Source organism: Pelobates fuscus, chromosome 13 (genome assembly GCF_036172605.1).
Source record: "Pelobates fuscus isolate aPelFus1 chromosome 13, aPelFus1.pri, whole genome shotgun sequence".
Taxonomy (NCBI): domain Eukaryota; kingdom Metazoa; phylum Chordata; class Amphibia; order Anura; family Pelobatidae; genus Pelobates; species Pelobates fuscus.
Window position 1 is genome coordinate 99,200,702 of NC_086329.1, and position 13,845 is coordinate 99,214,546.

Sequence of the window (13,845 nt, forward strand, 5' to 3'; positions counted from 1 at the left end):
CTACACCAGACCAGTGGAGCCAGACTGCAGCCAGAACCAATCATCATCCTCATCTGATTGTAAGTAGGCAATCTAGTATATTATTAGTGGCACTAATCTCTAATTTACCTCACATTAAAGAAACGCTATAGTCCCCAGAACCGCTGCAGCTTAATGTAGTGGTTCTGGTGTCTATAGCCTGTCTCTGCAGGCGTTTTAATGTAAACACACACTGTGTGCAGCACTGGCGTTCGTTCATATGGCACCGGCACTGCATTTCCTATGCAGGTTTACATGGGCATTCTAAATAATGCCTAGACAAACTTATACAGATATTGTGTACATTATCTAAGCAGGTTTAGCTGGACATTCTATAATGTCAGTACAGTTCAAGTATGTTTACAATAGATGCAGTAAGCAAGCAGTAAGTTACAGTGTCTATGGTGATCACGCCATGCTGGTATCATGTATGATCTTCTCTTGCGCTCTCCATGTGCTGTGATTTAGCTGCTCTTCATGGTATAGATGACGAAACCCAAACTTATAACTAATATGTATGCAGAAAGCACCATCCTCACTATGTTCTCCTGTGTGTAATTGATGGGACCTTGAAAAAGAAAGATTAGAAATGTTAAAATGACTGTGTTGGATCTGGAGAGAATACTATTTAACTGACCATATGAAGTACCTTGTTATATATCTTTAAAGGGTGATAGGATTTTATGTTTGTTTAAAATGCTGGCAACTTTTACTGACCAGCCATTAAAAGCTAAACCTGCCTCTGCCCGTTGAAAATACATAAAAATCTAATTACCATTCCAAAGCTCTCTACCATTGAGAGATACTATCACACTCACGCACAAATCTGATCGGCTCTTTCTATGAATGCATATTATAAGATAAAATCAAATTTAAAAAGTGGGTTTCTATGGGGACCCCAATATTACTGACTAGGGGTCCACTGATTGGTCCTTACTCCATCGTTCACCCCATCTATTGTGAGGTGAAAGGTAATTGAACATAGGAGATGATAGTCCCAGTGAGGAGCACACTCACACAGATATTACAATGTATCTAATATATAGATATTGATGTTAAAGTAGGGGCACTGACAATTAAAGTGCATCACTAGAAATGTGCATCCGAGTTCGTACAAATGGAATTTCGTAATTTGGAAGCTTCGGATTTCAGACTTCGGCGCATCGGAAATTTCAGAAACGAATGTGGCCCGGACGAATGGATACTGTTTAGTAGGAACATATAATAAGCAACTAAACCAGCAAAATTAATAAAAGAGCTGCTTTTGTTCTCTTAATTTTAATCTTTCAGAGGATTAGTAGATAGCACTCTAATTTAGTATCCTTACATGGGATTTCCATAATTAAGGATATCAAATTAGGGAATTATCTACTAAGCAACTAACTAAAATAACTTTTTTTTTTTAAAAAGGGGCTTTTCTTATTGTTGTGCTTCTAGCTGTTTAATAGGTAGCTCCCTAATTTGGTATCCTATCTTAACATGGGATTGCCATGACTAAGGTTCCAAACTAGAGAATTATTTAATTATATATATACTATATGGCACAAGCTCTCCCAGTATATATCTGTATAAGACCCCTTTCATTTAACACTGCATTGGGTATCTATATCTCTTTAAAGTGTTTCTCTCTGTATCTACATATAGAACACTTAGTGCTCTCAATAGTTCCCCTCTTTGTATATTAGCTTCACTGGAAGATACATTACTTCTGTGTTGGATACTCACTTATTATCTGGACATACAATATGCGGCTTCTCTTCTTTACGTTGTAGTTCGAGGTTCTGACCTCACAGGTATAATTTCCAGAGTCCTCCAGCTGAGTTGACTGAACCTGGTACGTATTGGATAAACTGAACCCCTGCACCATCTCTCCATCTCTGTAGAAAGCAAATAGTAGGTCTTTGGGATATCGAGAAATTGTGTCACAGGTCAGGGACATTCCTGACCTAGATACATAAACATTCAATAGAAGTTCGACTGGTTGACCTAAAGGAACTATTACCCAGAAAGAAATAGAACCTGTATAGAAGTGGAACCTTAACAAAAATAGGGAAGGTTCTATCAAAAAATGTGATCAGGATGATAGCAACCTATGACACAAGATGGAATGCTATAAAATAGTTCATACAGCAAGTTTGGCCCATACTGATGAACAATGTTCATCTTAAATGGATCCTTGGTCCATGTGTCAATATGACAGCATGCAAGGGGAAGGAATCTTTTGCACCTTTCATTAGTTTTCTTTGTCTGTGATTTACATATTGAGTGATGCCCACATTACCTGCCCAACCTGTTTGAGATATCTAGTCTTACATCTGAAGCTACTCTGTTTCTTCTAATTTTGATCTAAAGTAAACCAGACATTAGTGTCTGGTGTAAGGTTGCAGAAAACGTTTTCTTCAATGAACACTTTATTATTTTTATTTTTATTATTATTATGTTATTTATATAGCGCCATCAAATTCTGCAGCGCATTACAATGGGTGGACGAACAGACATGTAGTTGTAACCAGACAAGCTGGACACACAGGATCAGAGCTTACATGCTAGAGGGAGTGGGGTAAAATGACACAAAAAGGTAAGGATAGTATTAGACTAATGACAGTTGCAGAAGAGGAATCAGTCGGGAGCTGTTAACAGTTCAATTGATACGCTTTTATGAAGAAGTGGGTTTTTAACGATTTTTTTTGAAGGAGTGGAGACTTGGTGAGCATCTAACGGAGGAGGGAAGCGAGTTCCACAGGAACGGTGCAGCCCTCGAGAAATCGTGAAGGCGAGCATCAGAGGTGGGAGTACGGACAGAAGATAGACAGAAGTCTTCAGCAGATCGTAAGGGCCTAGACGGGACATACTTGAACTCTTTTGAATCCCTTCCAGATATTAATCAGTCCTATAGCAACCTTAATAGACTCTACAAACAACATATTAGAGTATGTAGGGAGGTCTCACGTCTTGAGAATTATATGAGGAATGTCATGATACCTAGAGGCCTTAAGGTCTGAAATAAATGCTGAATTCATAAAAGAATTGGAGTCTGCGGCTGGCTCTTGTTCATAACATTTATGGAGATACTTTGTAAATTTGAGAAAGAAAGATTAACGGACTTCAGCTCTAGACTAGTGGATGAGATTGATACTATGAACCTGTTCCTGTCTGATCCCACCTTCAGTCAAGTTGAGCTGAGACGTAAACAAAATCTTGACAAATATCAACAAACAAGAAAACACCAGAAGTTTAGACGTGATTCACTGGACTATCAGACAGGAAATATCTATAGAAACTTTACACATAGAACCAGATTGAAAATAACATTATGTCAGATTACAAATCAGATACTGATTCCGAAAATGTAAGAACTCCATCACATCACCAGCCTCAGACTCCCGATTACGTTGATTCAAAGTAACCCTAGAAGTATCCTTAAGAAAGGGGTTAATTTTTTAGCATTGGGTCCTCAGGAGGAGAACCAAATGCATGGGACTTGATATCCAACAAGGAATACATGGGGAGGAGGGAAGAAAGGGGATATTAGAGCCAGAAATTTAATCCACATGCACTACCCGGCTTGAGTGATTAATCTGTCAAAATGTAACCTTGATTAAACACCATTTCAGAGTAATCGAATGAGGACTCTCATTTTTGCCAGTCCCCACTTTTAACAAATTCACACGGGTCACGGACCTAAATCTGTTTGTTTGTAAACTGGCAATACACAAATATCATCAGCTTCATATTGTCCAGGTCCAGGTCCCTTGGGCTGTCAGGTAGGGATGACGAGTGCCTTACAACATGCTTGTCCCTTCTGGAAGAAAATGAGAAACAAAAACCACTGAAGGTGTAGTTTTCGAAACATTGTATTATTCTGGTAGGATGTCCAAAATAATATTGAAAACGTTGACGTTAGGGTTCTAAAGTTCCCTCTGAATGGCAATTTGTCCAAGAGAGAGCAACAAGCGTTAATGTCATTTAAAAGTTATGACGACTTAGCTGTTAAACAAGTTGACAAAGAGGGTAATGTAGTTCTTATAAACTCTGATGATTATGTTGGTATGGTTCAGAGAGTCCTGGGTGATGAAGAAACATACAGAATCTTGAAATCAGATTCCACAAATTAATTTCTATCTAGTTACAAAGAAATCCTTGATCTGGGCCACAGTGATGGGTTGCTATTGGGGGATTAATACGAGTTTATCTTAAACTGTGACCCTTTAATAACAACCTTTTACTGTCTGTCCGAAGTTCATAAAAATCTAGATAAACCCCTGGATCGCCCCATTGTATCTGGGGTTGATAATTTAACACAAAATGGAAGTATCTTTATTGATAAAATGCTGATGCCTTTTGTGGAAACATTGCCCTCATTTATTCAGGACATCAAACAGGCTCTGATCCTCCTCTTGGGTGTGAAAGTACCAGACTCAGCCATTCAGCCACAGTTTATGTAGCCTTGACGTTGAGTCCTTGTATTCCTCCATCAGGCATGATAGGGGCATCCAACATGTAAAATATTTCCTGGATAAGAGAGGGCCACCAGTTACATACTACGTTCACGCTGATGCTCCATGAGTTTATTCTGACACACAGCTACTTTTTATTTCATAGTATGTGTTACCACCAGGTGAGGGGGATTGTGATTGGCACAGCTTGGTTAAAGATAAGTAGGACACCTACAAGTGCTTTCTTGCTTCTGGCGTGCCCATACACAGTTTGCCAATGGTATTACAAGCATTATCATTGGGACCACATTATGTTTGGATACAATGTTTCTAATAGGTAGGTATATAAACAATCCCCTTGATGGGAGGGAGTTTGTTGCAGAAAAGGGTGGGCTTGAAATAATTGTGCAACATTGGATACTCTTTCTATGAGCCATGGCTGAAGTAAAAGTTGTGAGGTAAATAATCAGAGTGTTTAACGGGGTAAAAACTGAAGGATGCTGTGTGCCTGATAACGTAGAAGCCCATTGGTGCCAGAGATTCAAGGTAATCACTGGAACTTGAATATATGCCCCATTATTTGATTCAAGAACAACTCTTCCCTGGTCTTCAATCCTTTAAAAGGTCACCTAAAATACATCTGTTCAGAACAGTCAATGGCGTCCCCGGGTAACTGCCATTCCTCAAACTTCTCTTACTCTCTTAATTTAATTAGACAGCCTACACTCTACTTTCCCACTCTGTGACATGGTTGCCCCTCTTATTGTGTTTATATGCATCTCCTCTGGAGACTTGATGAAGGGTACAACGGAAATGTTTTATTATGGCTAGTTGGCCCACTTTTATACACAGACCCCCAGCATGGCGTCTCCAGCAAAAGTATGGGAAAAACAAGCCCATGCGTCTCTGTGCCTGGGAGATAATTGAGTGCACTTTACTTTAACTAATTATTTCCCAGGTGCTAGAGGTACAATGAATAAAGCATTATACACCAAAACATACATAATATTAATAGAGACCCCCACAAGTCATATCCCTGGATAGCCTGGATCTGAGCTCCCAAGGTGTTCAAATAGCGCTCAGATCCCACAAATACAGCCGAATCGCCACCGGGGTAAAGTTTTGAATGACTGCACACATGATGTCTGCCCAATATAGTTCCAGAAGGTAGCGTCCGATCACTTTCAGGAGTCGCAAAATGAATGAAATACCAAAAGGTTCCCCTGGCTCATAGGTATCGATTGTTCATCTAGTTCATGCATACCTTTCCTCCTGGCTTGTTGGGAATAGAAGCAGAAGGCGGTACAAAGTAACCGGTGTTCTCGAGTTACAATGTCCGGTTTGGAGTTCCAGACACTCAACGACCAAGTACCGCTGCCTGCTTTTGGGAGACAAGATGGCCGACATTTTCCAGCCCTTTCGGTTATATGAGCGGCAGGCGCCCAGAGAAATCACTTAACTTTGTGGTTACTTTGAAGATAATGAGCCAGGGGGTGGTCTGCATTCGGTACCTTAAACCACCGAATAAAGGGAAAAATAACTAGAGAGAGGGGAATCACAGGGTTTTTAGGATAGTTTGTCACAAATATATAAAGGAATTTTATAATTTGTAACCTTTCATCACTTACTGTTAGAGTCTCACTTTTCCAGTTTAACACAAACACTGCTGGTTTTACAAAGGTTTTGTCATCTCTCTGTGATTGGATGAGACTACATGCAATCTCCAAAGCCGGATAACCAGTTAATAAAATCAGCATTTTTTACATTTAGACATTAAATATCCAGAGCATGCTCTATGCAGTCTATAATAATGCAACTGATCAATAAACGGACCCTAGATGAGCCTTAACTCCATCAAACATAATATTCATGCTTGGCGTCTTATATACCCACTATCAGCAGGTTTTCATGGATGAACTCACCTTGTATCTGGATATGAAACACACGGCTTCTCTTCTTTACATTGTAGTTTGAGGTACTGACCTCGCAGGTATAATTTCCCGAATCCTCCAGCTGAGTTGACTGAACCTGGTACTTATTGGATAAATTGAACCCCTGCACCATCTCTCCATCTCTGTAGAAACCAGTTAGCAGGTTTGTTAGATATTGAGAAATTGTGTCACAAGTCAGGGTCATCTCTGCACCCTCTGTCACTTCCTGTGAGTTCACTTTAATTTGAGGGAATGAGAGCTCTAGAAGAGAATAGAATGCATATTAAAGGGCCAGTGGACATAAGTAAGGCATAAGAATGCATCTGCACAGGGACAGGAGCAAAATATTCCCATCAATAAAAAGGCTGGTGAGAACCATAAAGAATGGTTACGAAAATAATAAATTTTTATTATAGCAACAAGTAACATTTAAATGACACACAAAAGAAAATGTATTAGTTTCAACAGCACATTCACACTGACTCACAAGAAAAATGTGAGGTGTATAATAAGAGCAAACAGTGATACTAAAAAAAACACTGTCCCCTATGCCTCACTAGGCCCTCAAGGTACACAATAAAACAATAGTTAGACTACAAGTCAGTAAGTCAAATAATGTGGAGAAGTCCAATTAAGGGTACTGTTCCTTTTCATTTAAACAAATCCCATAAAAACGGGTATATGTAAACAAAGGTATATTATGAGAACTCACAACCAGGACTGAGAATCATAGGATAATAGGATAAGAAGAGGCTATAGAGATATTTGCTAGCCATCGTAAATGAAGTGAAAAGAGAGGGAACCAAGCCTGACACGCATTTCGGTGTATGAATACACCTTCGCCAAGGGTCACATCAGTTACGGTAAGATTCTCACTATTACCGTTTGGCACAAACACTGCAAGCTTTACAAAGGTTGTGTTATTTCTCAATGATTGAATGAGGCTACAGGTAATCTCCAAAGCTAGATAACAACTGGAAAAAAAAATCTGATATTTTTACATCTAGCCATTGGAAATCCATAGCATGCTCAATGCAGGCTGTAATAATGTAACTGATCAATAAATGTACTTAATTAACTCACCTTCTGTCTGGATAGAAGTGCTATATATTCAGATAGAAGGCGAGTTTGTTAATTAAAACCTGCTGGTAGATGCCAAGCAAGAATGTTATACTTTTGCTGGAGATAAAGTTCATCTAGGGTACATTTATTGGTCAGTTGCATTATTAGAGTAGTGTGACTACCTATACCCAAAGAGATAGTCATAGTATCCTAGGATGCAATATAATGACAACTCAAACATCCATTTCATCTCCCCTTTATGAAGTTGTTTCAAGTGGTCACCCCTCCAATGATACTGGACTTACTCTAAGCCATTTTAGTTTTTGTCATATTTTAGTCATCTGTTCTGTTTTAGTTTTACTCTACTTTTAATTGACTAAATCTCAAAAATGTTAGTCAACTAAAATTTGACTAAAATTTTTAGTCGACAAAATTAACACTGATAAATTGTAAATTTGTTTTAGGTCACCTGCATGGAAATTTACAATATTTTGGGACAGGTAATTATTTAGATTTCTTCTCTTGATAATATTAATATGTCCTCCAACCCTGATTTTTAATTTCTGGGGGTTTTCCCACCTAACCTAACCCACATGGGCAGGTCAGTAGGTACACTACATTTCTGGAGTTACATGATATGATGAAACTAATTTTATAACTTATTTTTTTGTTCTTTAATATACCAAAAGATTCAACCTTTTTCCTGCAAAATATGTATCTCTGCATCCCACATATCTCCCTCAATTGAAAAATCCACTATTATTATTGACATTTAAAAAAAAAAAAAATCTTAAATTCTTCCTATTTTTCTCCTTTTCATTATAATATGTTTTTTGTTGTTTTTTTTTTTTTAAAACTCTTTGCCGCCCCTCTAAAAATAACTCTTGTTTTTTCACTAATTTAAGGAAGGTATTCATTTTCATGTTTTAAAATATGCCAATTTTGTGTTTATAATATTTTTTAAAATGTTTATCTTGAGGGTTAAAATTGCAAATTAAACATACTCGCTAATTCTTTACCTTATTTGTAATTTTCTCTTTATATTTTAAAATATCCTTCCTCTCTGTTTTTTTAACTGCTTGAAACCGAGATTTTACCTGTTCTTTTTTGTAACCTTTGTAATGAAACTTTTCTTGTAAGACTTCAGTTTGTGTGTTAAATAAAAAAAATTAGAGTGAGAGGACATAATATTAATGAAGAAATACGAAGCATTACTTGTCCTAACATTTCACCAATTTCCAAGCAGGTATAAGGCTACATCTGTTGTCCCTACCTCCCCAAGAAGGCACCGCATCAGTTTTATACCCTCAGACACCTTTGCTAGCGTTTCCGATTTCAGACGCTGTAGCACATCCCCTTTATGTCATTAAGCCATGCCTAATTAGTCATGTCATCACATCATTGCCAACACCCAATCACATTTTGGGAGCCTGGTTATCAAGGCTATAAATACCTAAGATTTCCATCTGTTTAGTGCCCATTGCAGATTTCATTCTGGTTATCCATTTCTGATTCCTGGATTATTTATATTGCCTTTGTGACTATTCTCAATTCTGTATCCCTGACCTTGGTTAGTCAATCAATTCTATAACCTCTATAGTCCATTATCTCGATTTGTTTTTTGACATTCCTATTCCTTGTATTTTGCATGTTAAACCTGGAAACTTTAAGGTCTGGTGATACATATCTCTCATCTACTGTTCTTTTTGCCCTGTGTGGTTTTATTCTGCTTGTTGGGTTATACCTATCATGAGAGCTGGTGACCTTAAACAATTTACTTCTGTATGTATAGAGCACATCCAGTACAATTGGGGAAACTGACCACACAGAACAATTTAGTAAAAGGGAGATAGGGTGTCCAACTCGAACATCCATTCTATCTCAATTGGGACTAAATGTAGACTTTGATTTTAATGGATTCCTATAATTAATTATTTTAAATTGTATCCACTTTATCTTTACATGTACACGGTATGTTTATACATGAGTATATAATGATTTGTTAATCTGTTTTATCTTTGAGCAACATAGAAGTTTAAATATGTTTTTTTGTCAACATCCTGAATTTTTAAAGATGGATAATGAAGAAAAGCCAAAGATGTATTTTTTTTTTTTGTGTCAAGACTTGCCCTTAGTTAGTTGTGATTCTCTGAAATGGCCCCGACTGGATATCAAAAAGATGTGTGCACAACACCTGAAAGTAAAGGGATGTTTTGGTGGTGAGGGGATTACGCTCAGAAAATAAAGCCTACTTGGATTGGATGAGTGTTACTGGATGGATCGTGATTGGATGAAAGCTAAAATAGGAAAAGGGACTTTATGCATATTTACGCTGGTAGGAAGGTATATAAGAGGCAATGTATTACTTGCCATTCTGTATGCACTTGGAAGAAGACTAATGTCAAAACACGTTATGCTTGTGTTCCTGGTTTTATATTTACATGTAACATTTAACTTTATTTGAAATAAAAGTGTTTGTTCTATAACTGTCTGTTATCTGTGTTCCACTAGATGGTTGAGTCAGGGAATTAAAGAAGATGTGGAAGGAATACACAGATGGGAAAACTTATATAACTATAAGACAGCTATATAATAGAGCTGATATCACTGGCTCCAAAAAGAGTGAGTATAACCACTAAATGTGACTCTATGTAAAGACTTTAATGTGAGAGGTATTTTATACCATTGACAGGAGGTTATGTATTGATGAGAGAATTTAACTTCTTCATATTAAAGCAGCACTGTCATGCCGAACTTACCTTTCCTCAATCTCTTCCTCTTCTCCCCCTCTCCCAGGATCTGTTATTCTTTTCTTCCTGTCTTCTTTAGTTTTCTTTAAAATCATAAGACAAAGTAGGGACTCTGTCTTATGGAGGATTCCTCCGCTTGACCAGCTCTGACCAGCAGAGGAGCAAAGTGTGCTTCATTTCCGCTGGTCAGACCAATTTTCCCATGATCCCTAGCTTTCCTCCCAGTTCCGACAATGCTTCCTGTCAGTATTGCCGAACGTCCTGTCACTTAGACAGAACGCCGGCAAAACTGCCGAATTGCATCCTAACAGAATGAGCACTGTTTCTCCATTGGTGTTAGGATGCAATTCGGTACTTTGTTCGGATCGGAATTTCATTCAAATGAATGAAACTCCGATCCTATTCATTGCTGTGGCTGCATCTTGCAGCCGCTTAGTAGATAACTCCCTAATTCCCACGGTATCAGGGAGCTATCTACTAAAAGGCTGAAAGACCTAAATTGGTCTTTCAGCCAAATTTACTAACACTAAGTAAAAATGACTTGGTATTAGTAAATAATATGCCCCTACTCGCTATACCGCGAGTAGGGGCATGTCTAGTAAGCAGTGAGCAGCCTGTGGCTGCTCACTGTAAAAAAAAAAAAAAAAATATTGCCCCCCACCCCTAAACGACGGGTGGGGGCTGTAAAGTAAAATAAGGGAGGGAGACCTATTGTCCCCCCCCCCCGGCCCCCACCCCTGAGCGGTGGGTGGGGGCCATAAAGATAATGAGGGGGGGGACCTACTGTCCTCCCCCCGGCCCCCACCCCTGGCCGGCGGGTGGGGGCCATAATGGTAATAAGAGGGGGGGGGACCTACTGTCCTCCCCCCCCCGGCCCCCACCCCTGGGCGGCGGGTGGGGGCCATAATAGTAGTAGGGGGGGGACCTACTGTCCTCCCCCCCGGCCCCCACCCCTGGCCGGTGGGTGGGGGCCATAATGGTAATAAGAGGGGGGGGACCTACTGTCCTCCCCCCCGGCCCCCACCCCTGGGGGGCGGGTGGGGGCCATAATAGTAGTAGGGGGGGGGACCTACTGTCCTCCCCCCGGCCCCCACCCCTGGCCGGCGGGTGGGGGGCCTACTGTCCTCCCCCCCCCGGCCCCCACCCCTGGGGGGCGGGTGGGGGCCATAATAGTAGTAGGGGGGGGACCTACTGTCCTCCCCCCCCGGCCCCCACCCCTGGCCGGCGGGTGGGGGACCTACTGTCCTCCCCCCCCCCGGCCCCCACCCCTGGGGGGCGGGTGGGGGCCATAATAGTAGTAGGGGGGGGGACCTACTGTCCTCCCCCCCCCCGGCCCCCACCCCTGGGGGGCGGGTGGGGGCCATAATAGTAGTAGGGGGGGGACCTACTGTCCTCCCCCCCCGGCCCCCACCCCTGGCCGGCGGGTGGGGGACCTACTGTCCTCCCCCCCCCGGCCCCCACCCCTGGGGGGCGGGTGGGGGCCATAATAGTAGTAGGGGGGGACCTACTGTCCTCCCCCCCCCGGCCCCCACCCCTGGGCGGCGGGTGGGGGCCATAATAGTAGTAGGGTGGGGGGGGACCTACTGTCCTCCCCCCCCGGCCCCCACCCCTGGGCGGCGGGTGGGGGCCATAATAGTAGTAGGGTGGGGGGGGACCTACTGTCCTCCACCCCGGCCCCCACCCCTGGCCGACGGGTGGGGACCATAATGGTAATAAGGGGGGGGGACCTACTGTCCTCCCCCCCGGCCCCCACCCCTGGCCGACGGGTGGGGACCATAATGGTAATAAGGGGGGGGGACCTACTGCCCCCCCCCGGCCCCCACCCCTGGGCGGCGGGTGGGGGCACTAAGTAAATTCCCCCCCCCCATCAAGGTGACTAGGGGTGCCCAAGCCCCTAGTCACCCACCCCCCACCCAAATAAAAAATGCCCCTACCTACCCCCCTCACCCTAAAAAATAGTGAGGGGGGAATAAAATTGCTAACCTGTAAAGTAAAATTAAACTTACCATTCGACGTCTTCTTTTTTCTAAAATCTTCATTTTTCAGCCCCAAAAAAGGCCAAATAAAAAACCATCATAGCCGTCGAACTAAAAATAAAATAAAAAACCCGAGCGCCAAAAAAAAAAAACCTGACGAAAAAGAAAAAACCCGAGCGCACATAAAAATAATCCATCTTCACCCTTGGAGGGCTCCGCGCAGACTGAGCTCCGCAGGGCGGGGCAAGGCTTATAAAGCCTTGCCCCGCCCTGCAATTAGCCTAAGAACACTCTGATTGGTGGGTTTAAACCAATCAGAGTGCTCTTTGTCATTTTACAAGCGTGGGAAAGTTCTTTGGAATTTTCCCACGCTTGTAAAATGACACAGAGCACTGTGATTGGATGGCTTGAAATCCATCCAATCACAGTGCTCTGTGTCATTTTACAAGCGTGGGAAAGTTCTTTGGAATTTTCCCACGCTTGTAAAATGACACAGAGCACTGTGATTGGATGGATTTCAAGCCATCCAATCACAGTGCTCTGTGTCATTTTACAAGCGTGGGAAAATTCCAAAGAACTTTCCCACGCTTGTAAAATGACACAGAGCACTGTGATTGGATGGATTTCAAGCCATCCAATCACAGTGCTCTGTGTCATTTTACAAGCGTGGGAAAATTCCAAAGAACTTTCCCACGCTTGTAAAATGACACAGAGCACTGTGATTGGATGGATTTCAAGCCATCCAATCACAGTGCTCTGTGTCATTTTACAAGCGTGGGAAAATTCCAAAGAACTTTCCCACGCTTGTAAAATGACAAAGAGCACTCTGATTGGCTTAAACCCACCAATCAGAGTGTTCAAAGGCTAATTGCAGGGCGGGGCAAGGCTTTATAAGCCTTGCCCCGCCCTGCGGAGCTCAGTCTGCGCGGAGCCCTCCATGGGTGAAGATGGATTATTTTTTTGTGCGCTCGGGTTTTTTCTTTTTCGTCAGGTTTTTTTTTGCGCTCGGGTTTTTTATTTTATTTTTAGTTCGACGGCTATGATGGTTTTTTATTTGCCCTTTTTTGGGGCTGAAAATGAAGATTTTAGAAAAAAGAAGACGTCGAATGGTAAGCTTAATTTTACTTTACAGGTTAGCAATTTTATTCCCCCCTCACTATTTTTTAGGGTGAGGGGGGTAGGTAGGGGCATTTTTTTTTTGGGTGGGGGGTGGGTGACTAGGGGCTTGGGCACCCCTAGTCACCTTGATGGGGGGGGGGATTTACTTAGTGCCCCCACCCGCCGCCCAGGGGTGGGGGCGGGGGGAGGACAGTAGGTCCCTCCCCATTATCGTTATGGCCCCCACCCGCCGCCCAGGGGTGGGGGCCGGGGGGGAGGACAGTAGGCCCCCCCCTTTTACCATTAGGGCCCCCACCCGCCGCCCAGGGGTGGGGGCCGGGGGCTGGAGGACAGTAGGTCCCCCCCCCCTTATTACTATTATGTCCCCCACCCACCGCCCAGGGGTGGGGGACGGAGGGGGGACAGTAGGTCCCCCCCTATTACTATTATGGCCCCCACCCGCCGCCCAGGGGTGGGGGCCGGGGGGTGGAGGACAGTAGGTCCCCCCCCCTTATTACTATTATGGCCCCCACCCGCCGCCCAGGGGTGGGGGCCTGAGGGGAGGACAGTAGGT

General features: G+C 42.6%; 1 protein-coding gene across 1 annotated transcript in view; it reads right to left on the reverse strand.

Moving 5' to 3' along the window:
• Positions 1 to 426: 426 nt before the first annotated feature.
• The window catches only part of LOC134582664 (Fc receptor-like protein 5), a 28,730-nt gene continuing 15,311 nt past the window's right edge, over positions 427 to 13,845 (reverse strand). The window contains exons 5-7 of the mRNA XM_063439317.1: positions 6,377 to 6,646; positions 1,761 to 2,037; positions 427 to 586 (exon numbers count right to left, since the gene is read on the reverse strand). Coding sequence (XP_063295387.1) covers positions 427 to 586; positions 1,761 to 2,037; positions 6,377 to 6,646 — 707 coding nt within the window. The remainder of the gene's footprint in view (positions 587 to 1,760; positions 2,038 to 6,376; positions 6,647 to 13,845) is intronic.